Raw genomic sequence first — 23,676 nt, forward strand, 5'->3', positions numbered from 1 at the left:
AAAAAACACCAACGCCTGACCCTAGGGAGGTTCATGTATGGCATACAGGTGACTTTGAATGCAGGATAAGTCTGAGTGTTTGGTCAGATGACTGTTATAATTAGTATTGTTTTCAAAAGCCAAGCAATTGGTATGGACTAGTAAATCATTCCAGAGAAGGCAATGGCACCCCACTCCAGTACTCTTGCTTGGAAAATCCCATGGATGGAGGAGCCTGGTGGGCTGCAGTCCATGGGATTGCAAAGAGTCGGACACGACTAAGCGACTTCATTTTCACTTTTCACTCTCATGCATTGGAGAAGGAAATGGCAACCCACTCCAGTATTCTTACCTGGAGAATCCCAGGGACAGAAGAGCCTGGTAGGCTGCCATCTCTGGGGTCACACAGAGTTGGACACGACTGAAACAACTTAGCAGCAGCAGCAGCAGTAAATCATTCATCACTAAGTGATCAGATCAGATCAGTCCCTCTGTCGTGTCCGACTCTTTGTGACCCCATGAATCGCAGCACACCAGGCCTCCCTGTCCATCACCAACTCCCAGAGTTCACTCAGACTCACGTCCATCGAGTCAGTGATGCCATCCAGCCATCTCATCCTCTGTCGTCCCCTTCTCTTCCTGCCCCCAATCCCTCCCAGCATCAGAGTCTTTTCCAATGAGTCAACTCTTCGCATGAGGTGGCCAAAGTACTGGAGTTTCAGCTTGAGCATCATTCCTTCCAAAGAAATCCCAGGGCTGATCTCCTTCAGAATGGACTGGTTGGATCTCCTTGCAGTCCAAGGGACTCTCAAGAGTCTTCTCCAACACCACACTTCAAAAGCATCAATTCTTCGGCGCTCAGCCTTCTTCACAGTCCAACTGTCACATCCATACACGACCACAGGAAAAACCATAGCCTTGACTAGATGAACCTTTGTTGGCAAAGTAATGTCTCTGCTTTTGAATATGCTATCTAGGTTGGTCATAACTTTCCTTCCAAGGAGTAAGCGTCAAATTACAAAAGAATTTAATTCTGGCACTCTAGGTGATGAGTGTTATCTGTGTGTTGTGCTGAGTCACTTCAGTCATGTCTGACTCTTTGTGACCCATGGACTGTAGCCCACCAGGCTCCTCTGTCCATGGGATTCTCCAGGCAGGAATACTGGAGTGGGTTGCCATGCCCTCCTCCAAGGGATCTTCCTGACTCAGGGATTGAATCCGCTTCTCTTATGTCTCCTGCATTGGCAGGCGGGTCCTTTACCACTAGTGCCACTTAGGAAGCCCTGAGTTTTATCTATCCCCGGACATTTAAAAATTAAAGACAATATGTCTAAAATCCTGTATGTTTGTACAAGCTTTCTATAAGGAAATGTTGATATAATTGTGCTGGTTCAAAAGTATTTGCGTTTAAAGAAGTATTGGGTTGCCAAAAGGGTCGCTCGGGTTTTTCCCTTACCATCTTACAGTAAAACCTGACTTTTTGGCCAACCCAATATTATGGGTGAAACTGAATTAACTAAGCATGTCGATGGAAAATAGTGCTCAGGAATAATTTCCAGGAAAAAATTAACTCCTTTTGTTGAATCAGCCTGTCTTTTTTCTTCATGGATATTGAGAATCCTGGACTTGTGTTTCTTTATACATTTTGGCTACCAAAGAGCTTAGAACTTAATTTTCAGCTCAGTTTTCTCAAGTACATGGGAACTTAGGACATTCACATTTGTCTTCTAAATTTCTCCTTGTTTTTTAAAATCTATTCTGATTTTTCTTTTCCTTGGGTCTGTTTTTTTTTTTTTTTCCTACTTTGCATGTATTTTTCTTTCTCACTTTATGTAAGTCACCACAAGCTTTTTGTGGAAAATGAAGGAACAAATGATTCATGAATAAAACATAAAGATGTAATCTATTTTTATTGCATTACTATTCTTTTTTTTTCCAAGGCCAAATGTTTGTGAAGAAGAGCAGCTGACTGTCGTGGGACTTCCACGGCCGTGTGTCCAGGCGTTCACGCACACCATCAAGATCTGGAAACAGGGCTGCACCAGCCCGCAGTGGTGTGTGGGTTACGAAAGAAGGTAAAGGTGTTCCACTATCTTGACTTTGTTTCTAAAAATCAAAGCCAAAGCCTAAACTGCATCTGAAGATTTCGTCTAATAAATTTTAGAAAATAATCATATAAGTAAACAAGAATAAGATATGCCCATGAGGAACTTTAAAGTTATATATTTTCCTTCAGAAACAGAATATATTATTACTTTAGTTAAAGCCTCATTTCTATGTGAGGTATTTGGGTTAGATGCCATTAATTTTACTTTTTAACGGGATAGACACTGAAAGCTGTGGATCAGAAGGCCGAGAGAAACAAGAAATATTGTGTTAGTTTGCTAAATTTAGTGTAACTTGGATCCAAGGCATCTATGATTCTGAACTACCATCTGACCTGCCCCTGGTTCTCTTGTAACACTTTGAAACCTAGAACTTCTTTAACTTCATTATGGTCTTTGAATTAGGATTAACTCAGCTGCCTGGGAAAGGACAGAAAAAGCCAGTGTGTGTTTTTCCTATGCGTGAAGACTTCATAGGGACTTTTTAAAATAGATTTATAAAATATCTAAGCATTTCTTAAATAATTGCTAAGGTGTTCAAGTTTTACGTAAATGAATCAATTTTGTCTGAATTCAGGAAACAAAGTTAAAAAATGTAACTTTAATGAATTTATTATTACTAGTATTAATATCACTAGTATTACTTAAGGAAAATTGATGGCATGTGTAAATAAGGGCATTTGCCACTGTATAGAAATGGCAGAACACTGGTAATTAATATAAGACTAGGTTTAATAAGACTAAATCATTTATAAGATTTTCCCTGGTGGCTCAGACGGTAAAGTGTCTGCCTACAATGTGGGAGGCCTGGGTTCGATCCCTGGGATGGGAAGATCCCCTGGAGAAGGAAATGGCAAACCACTCCAGAACTCTTGCCTGGAAAATCCCATGGATGGAGGAGTCTCAAAGGCTACAGTCCATGGGGTCACAGAGAGTCGGACACGACTGAGCGACTTCACTTTCACTTTCCCATATACATTGTGTGTGTGAATAGTGGGGTGTTTTTGTTTTTTTTGGTCTTTACTCAGGACCTTTAAATTAATTTAAATCAGAAAAAACTTCTGGCTTTTACTAGCTATGTGACACTGAAAAAGTTTCTACTTTTTCTATTCCTTAGTCTGTAAAGTTAGAAAAATAATACTATACATGGATATTACAAGGATTAACTAAAAATGTATTTAACACATGTGATACGATGCTTGGTACACAGTAGATATTCAAGTCCTGATTTTGAAAATGACTTTTCGATTAGATATTTGGCATCCCTTCCATGAAGTTTATCTTCCCCAGGGGCTCAGATGGTAAAGAATCTGCCTGCAATGCAGGAGACCCGGGTTTGATCCCTGGGTTGGGGAAGATCCTCTGAAGAAGGGAATGGCTAACAGTGCCAGTATTCTTGCCTGTAGTATTCCATGGACAGAGGAGCCTGGCAGGCTACAGTTCATCAGGTCAAAAGGAGTCAGACAGGGCTGAGTGACTAAAACGTTCACTTTTTTTTTCACTACCATGAGATTTAACTCTTGTTGACATTAGTCCAAACCAAAGCAAGTCCACTACCACATAAACATTCAGATTTGGGAAAGCAAACATGAATAAATAAAACATGTTTTATGTTTATTTTCAAGAGCTTAATAGTTTTATGCTTTCCTTTATTCAGCAAGTATTTATGAACCTGAGTTTGGAGTTGTGGCATGCCAAACTAATATCCCTTTTGTTTGTATGTAAGTAAACAAAGGTATACTTATATCCCTATTAGAGAGATGTACCTCCAAAAATATTAGGGGACACTTCAAGATGGTGAATAATCAAGTGTCATAAAAAGAAAGAAAGAAAGTAAAGTAAAGCATCTGCCTGCAATGCAGGAGACCCAGGTTCGATCCCTGGGTTAGGAAGATCCCCTGAAGAAGGGAATGGCAACGCACCCCAGTATTCTTGCCTGGAAAATCCCATGGTCAGGGGAGCCTGATAGGTTACAGTCTGTGGGGTCACAACCGGACATGACTAAGCGACGTCACTTTCTTTCTTTCTATTCTCTCTTCAAGATGGTCAATAGTCAAGTGTTATAAAAATGACATTAAATCCTATTTTCAAGAGAGGAGAAAGAACACTGTACATTGACATGATGCAAAAAGAGAAATTGGAGGAAGTGAAACTTGAAATTGGCTTTGAATATGAAGGGGATTGGGCTTCCCTAGTGGCTCAGTGGCAAAGAATCCACCTAAAATGCAGGAGAGACGGGTTCAATCCCTGGGTTGGGACGATCCCCTGAAGGACGGCGTGGCAACCCACTCTAGTATTCCTCCCAGGAAAATCCCATGGACAGAGAAGCCTGGCGAGGTACAGCCTATGGGATTGCAGAGTCAGACATGAGTGAAGCAAATGAGCACACAGGCACAGGAAGGTGATTTGGGCTGGGGATATGAGGAGAGGTAAGACAATATAGTACTTTGGGGATAAAGAATAAATAAGACATCAATTTGATAGGAAGGAAGTTATCTGGGTTAGTGAGATTATGGTTCAGTTCAGTTCAGTTGCTCAGTCATGACCGACTCATTGCAACCCCATGGACTGCAGCACGCCTGGCCTCCCTGTCCATCACCAATTATGGTATTATGGTCTATTAAGAGGTCAGCAGAAATAGTGTAGTGTTTTGTTCATTATTTTATTCATTGTTCAATCTTTTGTTCCTTATTGCCCTCCCCCCAGGAAACTTTGTAAACTTTTTCTTTTTATTTTAGTAATTGTCCGCCTTCCCCATGAAGGTTCAATATCACAGATATGCTTCTTTCTGTTCCTGTTCTCTGCTCATGTGTAGGACCACAGACCATTGTATTACTAAGATTTTTCTCGCCCCTCCTACCCAAGAACCAATTGTCCCCTGCTTGTGGATGATGTCACCACTGATGAGAATGCACACTATCATGGGACCCATGATAAGGGGCCTTCACTGTCAAATTGAAAGCATGTGACTTATTATCCTTCTAGATTTCATTATTCTCTTCATAATCATGGGTTCCATTTTTAATAGCTTCAGTGACCCTTAGGGTAGTTTATACTACAGGACTTGCAGTCCCTATTAATTTTCAGTAACCTGTATCTACATTAAATCTTGGTTATGTATTTAATGAGGTGTGTGTGTGTGTGCATGTGTACAATGCATACAAATTTTATATGTATATATATATATATATATATATATATATAATGTGTGTGTGTGTATAAATGTCAGGATTTGGGTTGCAGGGAGGATTTGATAGTGGGTTTAAGATGACAGCTCTGGCTTTAAGACGAAGCATTACCTTAAGAGGAAAATAGGATCAATCTCATTCTTATTCCTTAGGACCCGATACTACACCATCTACAGACAGGCATACAGCCTGGAGCAGCAGACAGTCTACAAGTGCTGCCCTGGTTGGAGCCGGTGGGACAATGAACCTGGCTGCCTATGCTGTAAGTTATAATTCTTCCTGTCTAACTCTCTGTCACTAGAAGTAATGGTCTCACTCTGTTTTGGGCTTCAATCATATCATGCCTGTCAAGCTTTAGGCATCTTTAGACTCACCACAGATTCAGAGCATCTCTTTGCACTGAAGATGCTCACATGGCAGAAATGTGCAGAAAGCCTTTCTGTTAAGCGTTGCTAATGATAGATCAGAACTTAGGACCCACAGAACTGATGCTTTATATTCTGTCTCTTTATGTAAAAGGCAGTTTATTTAAAGCCAGACAGGTTACACCTAGTAAGCTTCTGTCTCCCTTTGCTGTTTGCCCCTTTCTCATATCATCAAATTTGTAATCCATGGCTGATTCAAAAGTCCGGAGGGAAATCTAAATGGGATTTCTTGACTTGTGCTTCTCATGATTAATTGCAGAACTAGGGAGGCAGTTTACTTTTTAAGTGAGGTATGCAGTCCTTTCACAAACCTCTGGTGAGGGTATTCTAGGACCTTTGGTGTCTATCTGACAGCCCTTGAGCAGCAGAACTAGCAGCATTATATAGTTCATTCACACCAGAGAAACTAATCCATTTAGCGACTCCGTTACCTATGTGTTTATAGTTATTGCCAAGTCACTTAAAATGCTTCAGTGTGTTGCAATCAATGCAGACCACAGCACAACCATTCATCTCTCCTGTTATCCTGCACCTTTGGGAGTTTGTCGGCATCCTGCTCCCTTCCCCACCATGCTTACTGTTCTTGAATGATTTTGGTGAAGTTGCCTCAGGCTTCCCATATTAAGCAGGCTTAGGGTTGAGGAGTACACTGGGGGTCATTGCATTTGCATGCGGTGCTAGGACACTGAAGATGAGTGGCTTAAGCTCAGTAAATATATCTGCCCACATGTCATCTCACCTATATTATAGACTCCTGGAAATTAATGACTGTGAGATGAATTCTTTATATTTGTGTGGCACCTAGCACAGTCCTTTGCCTCTGGTAAGTATTTGTATTTCTTGCTTGTGTTTTAGATTTGCTTGGGTTGCATAGCCATCTTCATGGAGTTCCTTTAAACTAGTGCTACTCTTTTTTATTTTTTCCTTTAGTTTTTATTGGAGTGGAGTTGATTTACAATGCTGTGTTCATTTCAGGTGTACAGCAAAGTGAATCAGTTATACATATACATATATCCACTCTTTAAAAAACTTGTTTCCCATAAAGACCATTGCTACTCAAACTTGAATCTGAATACAAATCAGCTAGTACCTTGTTAAGGTATGGATTCTGATTCAGTAGGTCTAGGGTGGGGCATTTCTACGAGCTTCAAAGTGATACAGATGTTACCACATACGGAGTTCTACAAGGCTTTAGGAGGCAATGGCCTTAATTGGTAATGAAAAAACTGTTTTCGGTGGAGAGGCTAGAGGAGCTGGTAGAAATTTCTAGATGGTGTCTATATTAGCAACTTGATGCGTCCACTGAAGATTTTCTTTCCTTCCCTATACTCTGTTCTCTCCGGCCTTCTTGTCTACCTTTCTTTTAGCTGTCTCTGCAGTGGAGACTTGTGTCCATGGGAAGAGATGCTCAGAGGGTGAAGTCCAGCGGTGCCAGTGTTCAGAGGGTTTTCAGGGACCCCACTGTCAATATGGTGAGTTGCGAACAAGACCATTTTATTATGATTTGGAGCTGTCTGCCTTGCTTTTAGGGGCCAGCCAATTTTGTCGATTCAAACTAATGGCAGGGTTATCCCTCTGGGGATTGGTGAGCATTTGAAATCAGCCACTAAGCAAAAACCTACAACCTACAGTGTACTCAGCATTAAAAATTATGCTCTGCAGTTTAGTTTTAATTATTCACTATAAGAGTTCAAAGGGTAGCAGTAAGTACAAAATAGTCTATTTTGTAAAGGAAATGGCAGCTTAATAAGAAAACCTCTTTCTGACTTCAGATGCTAAATCTTTAATGGAGCCATGGTTTGAAAATGCTGGTACAGTATTCTGTGAGATTTATGTGATTTGTGAATGAATAAAGTGAGGATTAAGACAAATTTAGCATGATGTGATATTTACTCCTTTTCTATCCTTTGTGTTTTGTCAAAAAAAGCACAAAAAGCTTGACACTTGCATGATTCTCAATGTGTCAAAACTTGGTAACCTAGTTTTCAAGGTTGGAGCTTAACAACTGTCAGTTTTGGACATGTGTGTTTAAGATGTTTCTTGGGCAGGAAATTCTCAAAATGGCCAATGATGTGTCTTTTACTGCATCTGCTATGAGAGTGGGTGCTTTCAGAAGGATTTGTTTTGACTTGATCATCTGATTCTAGTCTCTGGAGGATGTGAATCCATCTGCATTTATCTTTTCAAGGCAGGGAAAACAAAACAAAACCTATCACATAGAAGTTAAAGAAATAGGTATAAAAAGTGAACAAAAATATTGTCTTCTGCTAATACGTTTGCCTTCTCTTATCCATTACTTGAATCTTTGTCAGTGAAGTTGGAAGGTTGCTGAGAGCTCATCACTCATATTCATTTGTCTCCTCTGCCCTTGGCATAAGGTTCAGGCTCACATTTTTTCCTGGGCACCTCAAAGCTATTCTTCTTGTAAATTAATCTTGATATTCTTCCCTAGGTTGTTTCCTTTTTTAAAAATTGTGAATTAAAATAAAGCTGATTTTCTACCCCAATTTATTCTTTGACTATGGAACACTGATTTCAAAACAGAGGTCTGAGCTCTGGAGAGTGTCTTCAGTTGTTTCTATTAATTTTAAGATGGTAACCGAAGCTATACATTGTTCCATGAGACCAAATTATTTGCCCCTAAATACATTGCTTGAACTATCTGTACCACACTGGTTTCCTCATCTTGATCATTATCTGTGATGGGCAATTACACATGTCATTGATTCATTAAAATTTTTAAAAATCAATTATTACTTTATTGATTCATTTGTTTTGGTAGAGTAGATTTTGCAAAACATCAAGTCCCTGAGGAGAAAGGTAATCAAAGAGACATATGGTAATGATAATAGCCTCAAAATTATACCTGGATTAATTTATTCTATATTTTTCTATATTAGTACTTGAATATTTTGATTATTCCAATTTCTTAACAACTTTTATTTACCAAAGTAATTAAAATGCTTTTTGAAATTCAAGTAGCTAGATATTGTATTCTTTAGTTTGGAGTTGGTGAAAGTACTGGATGATTTTAAACACATGCAGAATAAGTATATATTTTCACAAGTTTGTTTTTATACAGAAAATTTCAGAAGTCATGAGGAAAGGTGGACCACACAAAATACCATTTAGGATTCTGCATTGCTCTTTTTTTTAAATTTTTTTTCTTTTATTTTTTGTTTAATTTTATTTTATTTTTAAACTTTACAATATTGTATTAGTTTTGCCAAATATCGAAATGAATCCGCCACAGGTGCATTGCTCTTTTAAGTACTGTTGTCCAAGTGTGTTTACCTATGGATTTTGACAGTGTTTCATCTCTCACTGTAGAACTGTTGAATGTAAAAAGAAAAATTGATGAACCCCAAGGGATATATATCCTGAAGTAGCAGTTCAGGAATCTGCTACATGATTTCACATTTCATCCAGCAAAATGAGATATCATAAAGTGTAGAAATTTAGGAGTTTGATGGAGGAATTTTGAAGACTTTCTAGGAAATCAAATATTTGGTGAGACAAGTGGAGAATACAGTTAAGAATACAGTTAATATATTAGATGAGTCTTGAGAATAGATTAAAAATGAAAATTAGAAAAGATTGTTTTAAAAAGAATAGAATTGATAAGATATATGTATATATTCTCTCAATCAGGTGGATTTTAGTTTGGAAGTACTGCTTGAAGCCAATCTCTTATCCAGTGGCTGGATTTGAGTTATGAATTATGAGTATATAAACCTTGGTCTGATAGGCATTACTCTCTCTCTCTCTAGATATATTATATATATCAAAATTAAAATTAATTTGATGTTTTTCAAATTATATAAACAGTGATTCAAATGATAAAAATAATTTAAATTTAAAATGTTTTAATTATTAAAAATTAGCAGTTTATACAGTATAAGAAAGCAAAAATCTATAGTCCTATTGCCCTCAGAAAATCATGTGGTTATCCTTTTATGTATATTTAATCATATTCGTATAACATATGGAATTTTACATAGATGAGATCATCTCTCATATAATGGTTTTATCATAAATACCCCCCCTTTTTTTCTTAATTACTTTTTCTTCTTTGCTCTTCTCATCCAGTATTCTCTCTCCTCCCTAGTAATAATCTTCTTAATACTCTTTTCTATATTTCCTGCATATATGGAAATATATACAAACAGCTGCATAACATTCCATGGTATTGATATGCCTTAAAATTTCAACCACCCATGTATTGATGAGCATTCATTTTGTTTCCCGCTTTTTGACACAACATCAGTGCTGCAATAGTATGATGCTTTTAATTCTGTGAAACAGATTCCCAGTAGTGGAATTGTTGGGTTCAATGAATATGTGTTTTTTTTTATTATAATGTACTTAAGGATCGAAATATTCATTTAAATTATTTGTGAAATGTTTTGTGGGCCATGGCAATGACTTTATAAGCTTATTTGATTGAGATGGATTAAAACCTAGATGAGCGCTAGTTATTTACTTATTTTTTGACATGGTAACATAATGGAGAATCACTTGCATCTTCATCTAAAGTGAGATGTCTGATAAAATATCTAGGATCAGAGTTATTGTAAACATGGATTGCTCTCAGTATAGGATAAAGTTGACTTTATTTGATATGTATGGGAAAAATAAGTCAATTAAAATGAGCCAGATGGGCCTTTTAAAAATGGAGAAAAGAATCTAGTCCAGAGAGAGAAGGGACATGCTAATAACTGAGAGAAATGCTTGAAGTTGATAATGATTCTAAAATTGCTGATCTACTTAACTCATTTGAAAAATCTGCCTCTAATAAGGAAAAATGAAGAAAATGAATTTGGACAATTAGGAAGTAATGAAGAGCTTTCTAAAATAGCTATTGATTAAAGGAATCAAAGGGAATACTTTGAAGATTTGAACACATGCAAATCAAGCTAGATAGCTAGTGGTTAAATTTTCTCTTTTTTAATTCTATGGATCCAGGCAAAACAACTTGGAGCTTCATTAACTGATTAATATCACACACAGAGTCACTCCTTTTATTCCTCATCACTTATTCCATCTTCCTTTTCCCTGGTCAGAGGTCAAGTTAAACTATAATGTGCCTAATAGTGAGATGCTAAGGCTCAGAGATCTTCTTATTTCTTTCATTTATATATTCATTCATTCATTCTTCTAGCCAGTCTTTCAGTTAGTCAGTAGATATTAATATCTCACGCCTAGTCTGTGTGCTAAGTGCTGCAGATTCCAAAACAAATGTGGTATCCTGTGTGGTAGGAAATCAGTGATTCTAATATAGCTCACGAATGCTATGTCAGAGGATAGTTCTGTCCTAAAGAAAACAAGAGAGGGTTGCTAAAGGTGATGCTTGGAAATATAGGAATAAAGTACCAAACAGTAGGGTTGTATATTCAAGAAACTCTGCCTAAAGGCCTGCCTGCTCAGGGATTGGTTTTAGGGAAGGCAAAGTCCTTGAAGAATCAGTAACCACCTCTGTATGAGGTTCTGGAAAAGCTAGTTTGACTGGACAAAGAAAAGCTAAGGAACTGCTGCCCTGGACATAAGAAAAACTGTTTTTGCCATGTCCCATGTACATCCCTTCTTGAAGCCAAGAGAGCTACTTGTATTATTATTATTATCCCTTGAGCTTGCTCTGTTTTTAATATATCTGGGAAATATTCTATCTTCTATGCCAAATTTCATATTATTGTTCTGTTCCTCTTTAAGAATAAGTTGTACTTGGTGTTTTCAAATCTTTTCATAAAACTTCCTTTAGTCCTTTAGTCCCCAGACCTCTCATTTTTTTCAAGTGTGATGTTTAGGCACTTTAAAAATAGAATATTGCTGGAATGCTGTCTGTTGACATGGAAAACCTCAGAAGTTCTGGGCTAGAGGTTGGGTCTTACCAATGACCATTTGTAATATCTTGGAGAAGGCATTTTATAGCCCTACAGCTCATTGTCATCATTTGTAAAATAATGAGCTCTAATTTTCCTGTACACCTTCCGTGTACCAAGCACAGTTCTAAACTATTTGTATGGATCAAATTATTAATCCTTACAACAAGTCTATGAGGCTAACACTCTTATTTGTCCATATTTGTACCCAACTGAAGCATATGAAGTGAATCAGCCGTATGCATATGTATATCCCTTCCTTCTTGGGCCTCCCTCCCACCCACCCCCACATTCCCACCCCTCTAGGTCATCACAGAGCACCAGGCTGAGCTTCCTGTGGTTTACAGCAGGTTTCCAGGGGCTATCTGTTTTACAGATGGTAGTGTATATATATTGATCATAATCTCCCAATTTGTCTTGCCCTTTCCTTCCCCCGCTGTGTCCACATGTCTGCTCCTTACGTCTGCATCTCTGTTCCTGTCTTGGAAATAGGTTCATCTGTATTATTTTTCTAGATTCCACATATATGTGTTAATATATGGTAATTAATGCATTGCTTCTTTTTATTGATTGTATATTGCCTGAAAATCTGTAGGGGAAATGCACTAAGTGAAGGGGGAAAGGCGCCTGTGGTTGCTTCGCTTCCCATTCTGTAGGAAATCTGAGCAAACTTTGGGTGTTTGGTCACAGGTATGATTTTCAGCCAGCCAGTGGATTCCAATCAAGGAGCCCAGTAAGCTCTTTGCAGGATATATCTCTTCTATGCAGATAGGAGATCAGAACAAAGAATCTCCTTAAAGTGGCTTGTCCCCAAGAGCATTTTTAATTTGAGAAGTGGTGCAGGTTGAATTGTGTCACCCTAAATTTGTATGTTGAAATTCTCATCCCCAGTAACTTATAATGTGACCTTATAGAAAAATGATTGTTGTAAGTATAATTAGTTAAGATGTGATTGTATGAAAGTAAGGTGGACCCCTAATCCAATATATACTGATTAAAAGGGGAAATTTGGACATGCAGGTATGCACACAGAGAGAATGCCATGGGAAGATGAGGGCAGAAATCAGGGGGAGGCATTAATAATCCAAAGAATGCCAAGGATTTCTAGCCAACCACAAGAGGCTAGAAGAGAGTCATGGAAAGGATTTCTGCACCCAGCACTCAAATGGAAGCAACCCTGCTGACACTTTGATCTCAGGTTTCCAGCCTGTAGAACTGAGAGACAATACATTGCTGTTGTTTAAACTGCTCAGTTTGTTACAGCAGCCCTGGTGATCTAATCTAGAAAGTTTAGAAAACATTTTCTATCTCCACAGCTTCATTTCAGCGGTAGGCCTACTGAAACAATGAAAATGGGGAAAAAGTGGCAGGGGGTTTATAAAAAGAAAATCATGCTAAGAAAACTTGATGGCTTATTTTAATTGAATTATAAAATTAGTGGGGGAAGAAGATTTAATTGGGAAAAAATGCAAAATCATTAATTGAACATGCCTATTAATCTGCAGTCCTAAATGAGCATTACTAGGAGATAGTCTGAGAAGAAACACAGGTTATATTATGGAGATAAATTGACAGGCATTCTTAACATGAGCTGACAGTGTAAAATTCAGTGTTATTTTGTTCACCACATAAAGATGCACTGAGTTAGAGCCTTAATCCCTCGGCAGGTTCTAGCAAGTCCATGTCAAGGCGATTGCATTCTGCTTTACATAACTTGACAGAAGGATATGGCAGTATTGACAAGGATTGAGACAAGTACAGGAAAGGGACAGCTAGACCGTTTATGAGGAAAGCAAAGCAATAACTGTTTGACATCTCCCTGTGAGCATAATAAAGGGACATCTTATTAGGAATCCACACAGAAGGTTTACTACCCTGACATTGATTTAAAAATAGAAGCTTTGACAGTGATTTTTACTAAAATAGCCTTCCAGGTATGCTTTGCATGGCCAGTGTTAGCAACCAGAAGGTAGATGCACTTAAAAATAAAGACTGCATAAGAATTACCTAATATTGCAAGAATGGCAGCCTTAGAAGAGGATGACCTAGCACTATCCATGGTTATTTGATTCTACAGGATATCCTTAGTGATGGGCTAGAGAAGTTTGCAGATGGATAGTAATGACTATAAGAGCTAACTCAGAAGTCATGCTTTCTACATGGTAGGTGCTGTCCTCAATGCTTTATGCATGTCAGCTCATTAATTACTCACAACAATTTTCTAAGGTAAGTCCCATTTTGTAATAACACACTGAAAGTAAGGAGAAATTAACTTACTTGAGGTCATACATGTAATAAATGATAGAGCTAGGGTGTGAACTCAAGCAGTCTGGCTCCTGAGTTTGTCCTTTGAGTCACTATGTGAAGTTGTTTCTTTAAAATATAATAGATCTCTTGTTTATGAGAAATAATGTTTGTATCATTTCCCTGAAAGGGACATAAAGGATTTATACTTGATTTTTAGTATTTAAACCTGTTCAGTATGCTGAGAAAACAATATTCCTGCAAAAAGTTTGAGCTAAATGACTTTTTTTTCACTTAAAGTTTTGCTTGTTATACATGTATTGAGGGATTTTTAGAACCTGTGTAAGAAATACACAGCTTTGCTATTGAAAAGGCTGCATTCTCATTACAGAGATAGGAAAACAAATCATTATAATGTGATGAATGGTATTCTCAGAAATACACTAAAAGAAATCCAGGGACTAAGTCATAGTGGGGAGCAGGACTTGGGGGTTATGGCAAGTAAGATGTGTATTAACTCCATGTCACTCATTATTGCCAAGTGAATAATATGGGTTTCAACTCCTTGGATATGTAATGCCATTGAAGATTTTAAGATGGACATTTTATGTGTAGAAGTGTGTTTCAAAGATATAGCCATAATACGATGGAAAGAGGCTGAAAATCCAAAGGAAAAGAAATGTTATGTCATTCAAATGGCCAAATCTGCATGCAGTCATTTGCCATTCTTTTTTGTTGCTTGCTGGGGCTTCCCTCATAGCTCAGTTGGTAAAGAATCCACCTGCAGTGCAGGAGACCCCGGTTTGATTCCTGTTTCTGGAAGATCCCCTGGGGAAGGGATAGGCTACCTACTCTAGTGTTCTTGGGCTTCCCTTGTAGCTCAGCTGGTAAAGAATCTGCCTGCAATGCGGGAAACCTGGATTCGATCCCTGAGTTGGGAAGATCCCCTGGAGAAGGGAAAGGCTACTCACTCCTGTATTCTGGGAGAATTCCATGGACTATACAGTCCATGGGGTTGCAAAGAGTTGGACACAACTGAGCGACTTTCACTTTCACTCATTTTTGTTGCTTGCTGCCAAAAGGTTTTGTTGCTGTTATTGTTTTTAAAATACCAGACTTCTCTTACTTTATAAGGTACATAACTTAAAATGCCCCTTTTAGGTTTTTGATTATATAAAGTCCCGTTTTTCTCTTAAGAAATTTGATAAGCATAATTTGAAAGAGGAAATCCTGGATTAAAAGATCCATGATGGAAATCAATGCCGTTCTGTATTTTTCGAAATAATATAACTGGAATTTTTGCTTGCCATTTGAATTTTAAGTATATGTTGCATTCGTGTGTGAAGGGTAAAATTTTACTCAGAGTTATTTATATCTGGGCAAAGTGAACTGGGCATACACCAAAATAGCATCAGCACCAGTAGTGGCCATTGGGCCGGGTCAGTTGGTCTGGACAGTGCAGCTTCATTTCTTAGTCTTTTGAAACCATAAGTTCCTTAATCTACTGTAAAATGGATGGAATGGAATGGAACTTTCCACACTTCTGTATGACAGTTTAGGCTGGTCAATGTTAGAAACTACCAGTATGATAGTCAATCATGAAAATACCCTAGAATGAGTAGGGTGTTTTATATTGAGAAAAGAAAAAGTGAAATTTCTTTACAAGATTCTCTGTTCTCAGGCTAGCCCAGTAACACTGCACTGGATAGAAGGAGTAAGAGACAGAAGGAAGCATCTGGTGGGTCTGTTACCTTGGTGATGTTCACCAGACAGGATGGTCCTGGGGACTCAGCTAACCTGGTTGTGGGCATTTTCAAGACTTATTTAGAGGTACATTTCCTGAAAGAGGCAAAGTAGAAGACTGGAGGAAATACAGTCAAAAGTCAAATTCTAAGTAAGATAAAAGGTAAAGAGTAGTGATAATCAAGAGAATTGAGAGACTAGATGACACCGAAGCTACAAATTTAGCTGCACAGATATGGCTCTTTTCTCAACCTGGAGCATCTTGTGCAGGGTGCCCTCTTCCTTCTTGGTCGAACTAGTATAAAGCTGGATGTGCAGGATGTAATGCCTTATATTTTTCAAGGGCTTCCCAGTTGGTGCAGTGGTAAAGAATCTGCCTGCCAATGCAGGAGACACAGGAGACTTGAGTTCGATCCCTGGGTGGGAAAGATCCCCTGGAGTAGGAAATGGCAACCTACTCTAGTATTCTTGCCTGAAAAATTCTGTGGACAGAGGAGCCTGGTGGGCTACAGTCCATGGGGTCACAAAGAATCAGACATGACTGAGTGACTAAGCACACACGCACACGTATTTTTTAAACCTGAATAATATGAACTATTATATTTCTTAAAATGTATTCTCTGGACCACTATTTCCACTGGATTTTAAGAAGTGTTGTAGGAAATGAAGTTTTTGTGTTTAATAAGTTCAGGAAATTCTAGGTCAAATAACCTTATATTGTGTTCATTCTTGTAGCATTTTCTAGAGCCTGTGTGTGTGTGTGTGTGTGCACGTGTGTGTACTGTGTTGTGTTCGACTCTTTGTGACCCCATAGACTGTAGCCCACCATGCTTTTCTGTCCATGGGATTTTTCGGGCAAGAATACCAGAGTGGGCTGCTATTTCCTCTTTCAGGGGATCTTCCCGACCCAGGGATGGAACCCACATCTCCTGTCTCCTGCATTGGCAAGTGAATTCTTCACCACTCCATCACCTGTGCTATGCTGCGCTTAGTCACTCAGTCATGTCTGACTCTGCAACCCCATGGACTATAGCCCCCCAACCCCAATCTCTGTCTGTGGAGTTTTTCAGGCAAGAATACTGGAGTGGGTTGCCATGCCCTCCTCCAGGACTGGGAAGCCCTTAATGTGTTAATTAGTGTATTGTAACTCCCTCAGAGGAGTATCTAGATTCCTGCATTTTCCAAATGCATATGACCATATAGCCCTTTTATGGAGGTATCTTGAAGTATTTGTTTTTGAAAATATTCTTCAAGTATTATTATTTTGTGGGACTCAGTTGCTTTGAAGGAGATATTACATATATATATATATAATATAAAACATATGTATATAACATGTAATATATATGTATTTCATGTTCAAAACCATTCAGTTTTATTAATTAACATATATTAAGTTCACAAATAGTCTAAATAAGCCCTCTCATAATATACTGTATGACCCTAGATCAAAGTAAAGATTACAAGAATTTAGAAGCATTCTTGATTTTCTGATATAATGATCTGCCAATTGCAGTTTCTATGGCTTACAAAATAGAGTCTAATTATTTAGTAAATATGGATGTACACTACTTTTATAACCTTTCAGGAAAAGTTTGTGTATGTTTTCCTTGAATATCTTTGAAGATATCTTTATTTCATCCATGTCACCTAATATTAATTTCTATTGCTTTTGTGAATATACATTAGGATTTTAATGAACTGACATCTTTTTATCCTGAAAAAGCAACTGGAACAACTATTTAAAATTTAGAGTCAGGCTATGTCTTATTTTAATAAAAGAATTTATATATAGATATATATAAATTTGTATATACATATATGTAGATGGACTTCCCCCCTGACTTTGCAGTAAAGAATCTGCCTGCAATACAGGAGACACAGGAAATGCAGGATCGATTCCTGGGTTGGGAAGATCCCCTGGAAGAGGGTATGGCAACCCACTCCAGTATGCTTGCCTAGAAAATTCCATGGACCACGGAGCATGGCCGGCTACAGTCCATGAGGTCGCAAAGAGTGGGACATGATGATAGCTACTGAGCATGCATGCACTCACACATTATCAAAAATTGGAAATAAAAAGTTAAAAGCTATGTTTTCCAATCTACTCAACTGATAATAGCATGTTTATATAATAGTTAAGAAAATGTACATTTAACAGAAGCTTTCCCATATGTTATCTCATTTAAGCCTTAAACTACTCTTTGAGAGAGTTTTTATTATTCCCAAATTAGAATTGAAGTGACAGGAACTCAGGAAGCTTTGCTGAGGTGCCCTAATCACAGACTGTTAGTAGCTGAGCCAGGTTTTTACCCAAATATTTAACTCCAGTGTTTATGGTATTCTCTGATCTATATAGTTGCCTAAGGATAAGCAAGTCAGCAAGACTTCCCGTGGGTCTTTTTTTGGTTTGTTTTCTGAACCATACTATGAGCTCTGCTGGACTAACAAATAGAGGAGGCAAAGTGGGGTTGGGAATTCTTTCTCATCTTTTTCCATCAGGCCCTCATGGAGTTTTCATGATTTATATATTAATATTTCTCTTTTCTTCCCTTCATCTGTCAGAATTTAGTTTCATTGTTTCTCCTAAAAACAACTTCAGACTCCTGTCTAACATGCAGTCAGCCCTCCATATCTGTGGGTTTTGCATCCACAGGTACAGAGGGCCAATTGGACCAAGCCGTTTTATAAGTAACTTAAGTACCCATGGATTTTGGTAACTTTTGTGGAGTCCTGGAACCAATGCCCAGTAGAGATACGACTAGAGTAGCTTAACATAAGTGGTAGCAGAATTCCGGAAGTCAGAAGATAAGGTGATCTTGTTAGTTAGGGGAGCTTTGAAGAATAACTCTATATGTATTGTGTAGGCTACTGTTCATGCTCTTTTCATCCTGAGGTGCAGAACTAGCGTACCCTCCTAGGCCAGTACTAGATCTTGGTGGCAATCTACTCCTTCAATATTGCCATCAAGTGAAAGAACTCCTGCAATGTTTGTTCTAAGCCATAATACCAAGGTCTGGGTTTTTGACAAGCATGATACAGCCTTTTTAGGCTTCTCTTGTGGCTCAGTTGGTAAAGAAACCACCTGCAATGTGGGAGATCTGGGTTCAATCCCTGTGTTGTTAAGATCCCCCAGAGAAGGGAAAGGCTACCCACTCTAGTGTTCTAGACTGGAGAATTCCATGGACTGTATAGGGGTCACAACTTCTTTGGGGTCACAAAAAGCTGGACATGACTGAGCAACTTTCACTTTTACTATACAGCCTTTTGGAGATTCTTCAGTGGCTAAGTGGTAAAGAATCCACGTGTAATGCAGGAGACACAGAAGATGTGGGTTTGATCCCTGGATCAGAAGATCCCCTGGAGGAGAGCATGGCAACCCACTCCTATATTCTTGCCTGGAGAATCCCATGAACTGAGGAGCTTGACAGGCTATAGTCAATAGGGTCAAAAGAGTCAGACACAACTGAACTGACTGAGCATGCATGCACATACAGCCCTTTACACCTATCACCCTCACCCCCTAGTCCCTTGCCTCCATAAATCTTGTACTATAAACTAACTACCTTACAAAGTTAGAACTGTACAAAAATCTTCATGACCCAAATAATCACACATGGTGTGATCACTTACCTAGAGCCAAACATTCTGGAATGTGAAGTCAAGTGGCCTTAGGAAGCATCACTACAAACAAAGCTAGTGGAGGTGATGGAATTCCAGTTGAGCTATTTCAAATCCTAAAAGATGATGCTGTGAAAGTGCTGCACTCAATATGCCAGCAAATTTGGAAAACTCAGCAGTGGCCACAGGACTGGAAAATGGCCATTCCATCACTAAGAAAGGCAATGCCAAAGAATGCTCAAACTACTGCACAATTGCACTCATCTCACATGCTAGGGAAGTAATGCTCAAAATTCTCCAAGCCAGGCTTCAACAGTACATGAACCGTGAACTTCCAGATGTTCAAGCTGGTTTTAGAAAAGGCAGAGGAACCAGAGATCAAATTGCCAGCATCTGCTGTATCATGGAAAAAGCAAGAGAGTTCAAGAAAAACATCTACTTCTGTTTTATTGACTATGCCAAAGCCTTTGACTGTGTGGATCACAACAAACTGTGGAAAATTCTTCAAGAGATGGGAATACCAGACCACCTGACCTGCCTCTTGAGAAATCTGTATGCAGATCAGGAAGCAACAGTTAGAACTGGACATGGAACAACAAACTGGTTCCAAATAGGAAAAGGAGTATGTTAAGGCTGTATATTGTTACCCTGCTTATTGAACTTATATACAGAGTACATCATGAGAAACACTGGGCTGGATGAAACACAAGCTGGAATCAAGATTGCTGGGAGAAATATCAATAACCTCAGATATGAAGATGACGCCACCCTTATGGCAGAAAGTGAAGAACAACTAAAGAGCCTCTTGATGAAAATGAAAGAGGAGAGTGAAAAAGTTGGCTTAAATTGCAACATTCAGAAAACAAAAATCATGGCATCTGGTCCCATCACTTCATGGCAAATAGATGGGGAAACAGTGGAAACAGTGTCAGACTTTATTGTTTTGAGCTCCAAAATCACTGCAGATGGTGACCACAGCCATGAAATTAAAAGATGCTTACTCCTTGGGAGAAAAGTTATGACCAACCTAGACAGCATATTAAAAAGCAGAGACAGTAGTTTGCCAACAAAGGTCCATCTAGTTAAGACTATGGTTTTTCCAGTGGTCATGTATGGATGTGAGAGTTGGACTGTGAAGAAAGCTGAGCACCAAAAAATTGATGCTTTTGAACTGTGGTGTTGGAGAAGATTCTTGAGAGTCCCTTGGACTGCAAGGAGAACCAGCCAGTCCATCCTAAAGGAAATCAGTCCTGAATATTCAATGGAAGGACTGATGATGAATCTGAAACTCCAATACTTTGGCTACCTGATGCAAACAGCTGACTCACTGGAAAAAACCCTGATGGTGGGAGGAATTGTGGGCAGGAGGAAAAGGGGATGACAGAGGATGAGATGGTTGGATGGCATCACTGACTCAATGGACATGAGTTTGGGTAAACTCTGGGAGTTGGTGATGGACAGGGAGGTCTGGCGTGCTGCAGTCCATGGGGTCACAAAGTGTTGCACACGACAGAGTGACTGAACTGAATTGAAGTTCCTTAATCTCTGTTGTATTACATACATCTACCTTGAACCTCAGAAGGCCCAAGAGCATAGTTATAATCATAATGAATATATTTACCGTTGAAATAAATGACCCAAATCAAAGGCTTATGAGAAAAAGAAGATGATTAGTAAATGGTTTAACCTTATGCAGAAAGACTTCTGCCCTTTGACCTTAGCTTCTGAAAGGTCATCTCTAACTTCTTGGAGTATCATTTTCTGATAGGAGCATTTTATTTCCCTGGGTACCTTAGGTCACTGGATTGTCTGACAATAGAACTATCCCTGAATGTCACTGGAGGGCTGGACACATGTAGATAGTCTTAGGTTGCCACCGGAGAAAGACCACCAACACGATCTAGCGTAAGGGCTCTGGTGACTGGAGACTGAAATCGTGTAAGTGGGCAATTAGTAAGTAAATCAATAGGCCTATTTGATGGACTCTTAATAAAAACTCTGGACATAGAGCTCAACTGGACTTCCTGACTGGCAGCCGTCCGTGTGTATTGTTACCCACTGATGTTAGGAAATTTATGCCTTCTAAGGTCCACGTTTGATACTTTTGGCCTTCATCCTATGTACTTCTTTCCTTGGCTGATTTTAATACAGCAGCTTTTAGTGATTTCTGTGAGTCCTTCTAACAAATCACTGAATGTTGAGAGTGATTTCGTGAACCCTCTGAACTTGAAGTTGGTGTCAGAAATGAAGGTAATTCTTGTGGGGATTGCTGCCTCTAACTTCTCAGTTGGACTAAACTGTCTCGGAAGGGGAGTCCCTTCTCCCTTTTCTTCTCCTTCGAGAATGAAATGCACTGAGTCTCTCCTCCTAGTGTGTGGGGTGCACAGGGAGGATTGTGCAGCATCTCCTCCTAGTGTGTGGGTGCACAGGGAGGATTGTGCAGCATCTCCTCCTAGTGTGTGGGTGCACAGGGAGGATTGTGTTGCATTGAGTCTCTCCTCCTAGTGTGTGGGGTGCACAGGGAGGATTGTGCAGCATCTCCTCCTAGTGTGTGGGTGCACAGGGAGGATTGTGCAGCATCTCCTCCTAGTGTGTGGGTGCACAGGGAGGATTGTGCAGCATCTCCTCCTAGTGTGTGGGTGCACAGGGAGGACTGTGTTGCGTTGAGTCTCTCCTCCTAGTCTGTGGGGTGCACAGGGAGGATTGTGTTGCATTGAGTCTCTCCTCCTAGTATGTGGGGTGCACAGGGAGGATTGTGTTGCATTGAGTCTCTCCTCCTAGTGTGTGGGTGCACAGGGAGGATTGTGTAGCACTTGGTGGCTGCTCACTTGCACAGCATGGCATTGGATGAGGGTTTTCCTCATCACTGGTGAAGAACAATAGTGTCTGGACTGCTTATGTGGGTTGGAAGTAATGATTTAATCCATCCATTTATTGAATCAGATGGTAAACCACAGAAGGCAAGTGCAAAAATAACAATTTTATAATCTGTTAGTTCTGAACAACGCAGGAGACTGAGGGACTGTGGAGCAGTAGGAGAATAAGAACCTGCCTGCATTTTTTAATGAACATTTGTTTAAGTCATTGTAATGGTTTAAAATGGCTTTAAAACTATCTGCTGAAGAATATTTAACAACTGGAGATTTAGTTATGTAACTTAAATAAAACCTTTTTTTTTTTTTTTTTTCATTCTGACAGAGGAGATGATATGTTTTGTTCTGTTGTGAGTTCCAGTGACCCCTGCTTAGCTTTCATTTATCACAAATAATCTTCTCCAGGATACTGCAATTGCTGCATTGTTGAGTTGCTTATATTACATCTAACCTTGGTGAAGGGTCAAAATAAATCTGTGAATTAAGTAAGAATACATTATAGCTGGCTGAAGAGCGTGTCAGGAATACCTGAAGAGAAAACAGAAACTATTTTTTCCCTACAGCCTGTGTATGATTTGATGGGACTCTTTTTCTGTCTACTTAGAGTTTAATAGAGAAATACTCTTCTTCATTTCAGCCCTAATGTGAGTAAATGTCCATCATGGACAGAGCACTCTCCTAGAATAGAGAAAGCACATGGTTGCTGGACTTGGCTTACTCATGTATACAGAGGAGGAGATTCTCAGATCATCCTCACTAACCCAGAAATAAAAATACACAATGAGAAGCTCAAATGCCTTGACTGTATAAATGTGTAGTTGGCAGTGAGTTGGAGGAGGTCTGAATATCAGATAACCTCAATGATAACCTCATTGTTAACTTAGAGCATTATGGATAAATACTGATGGCAGCTATAGAGAGAGCCATGTTATGGAAGAATACCTGAAGAATGAGCAAGATGGAAATTAAACTTGAAAGGAAGCAAATCAAGGGACTTATATAGGAGGATATGGGAACTGACTAATATACAAATGTACTAATATATACTAGTATTACTATTAGTATAATATATACTATTATACTAATATATACTAATTTGAGGAATATATAATTGACCAGATGGTCAATACCAAAATCAGACTGATTATATTCTTTGCAGCCAAAGATGGAGAAGTTCTATACAGTCAGCAGAAACAAGACTGGGAGCTGACTGTGACTCAGATCATGAACTCCTTATTGCCAAATTCAGACTTAAATTGAAGAAAGTAGGGAAAACTACTAGACCGTTCAGGTATGACCTAAATGAAATCCCTCACAATTATACAGTAGAAGTGACAAATAGATTTAAGGGATTAGATCTCATAGACAGAGTGCCTGATGAACTATGGACACAGGTTTGTGACATTGTACAGGAGGCAGGGATCAAGACCATCCCCAAGAAGAAGAAATGCAAAAAGGCCAAATGGTTGTCTGAGGAGGCCTTACAAATAGCTGTGAAAAGAAGAGAAGTGAAAGGCAAAGGAGAAAAGGAAAGAGATACCCAATTGAATGCAGAGTTCCAAAGAATAGCAAGGAGAGGAAAAAAGCCTTCCTCTGTGGTCAATATAAAGAAATAGAGG

General features: G+C 39.0%; 1 protein-coding gene across 1 annotated transcript in view; it reads left to right on the forward strand.

The window, feature by feature from the left end:
* Positions 1–23,676, forward strand: part of LOC147379488 (uncharacterized) — a 687,768-nt gene that overhangs the window by 75,765 nt on the left and 588,327 nt on the right. Inside the window, exons 3-5 of the mRNA XM_086415322.1 lie at positions 1,920–2,054; positions 5,425–5,534; positions 7,065–7,169. Of these exons, the coding sequence (XP_086271448.1) occupies positions 1,920–2,054; positions 5,425–5,534; positions 7,065–7,169 (350 nt within the window). The remainder of the gene's footprint in view (positions 1–1,919; positions 2,055–5,424; positions 5,535–7,064; positions 7,170–23,676) is intronic.

The sequence above is a fragment of the Bos grunniens genome, chromosome 1 (assembly GCF_055505025.1).
Source record: "Bos grunniens cultivar Pamir isolate PY7600 chromosome 1, Bosgru_T2T1.0, whole genome shotgun sequence".
In the NCBI taxonomy this organism is placed as follows: Eukaryota; Metazoa; Chordata; class Mammalia; order Artiodactyla; family Bovidae; genus Bos; species Bos grunniens.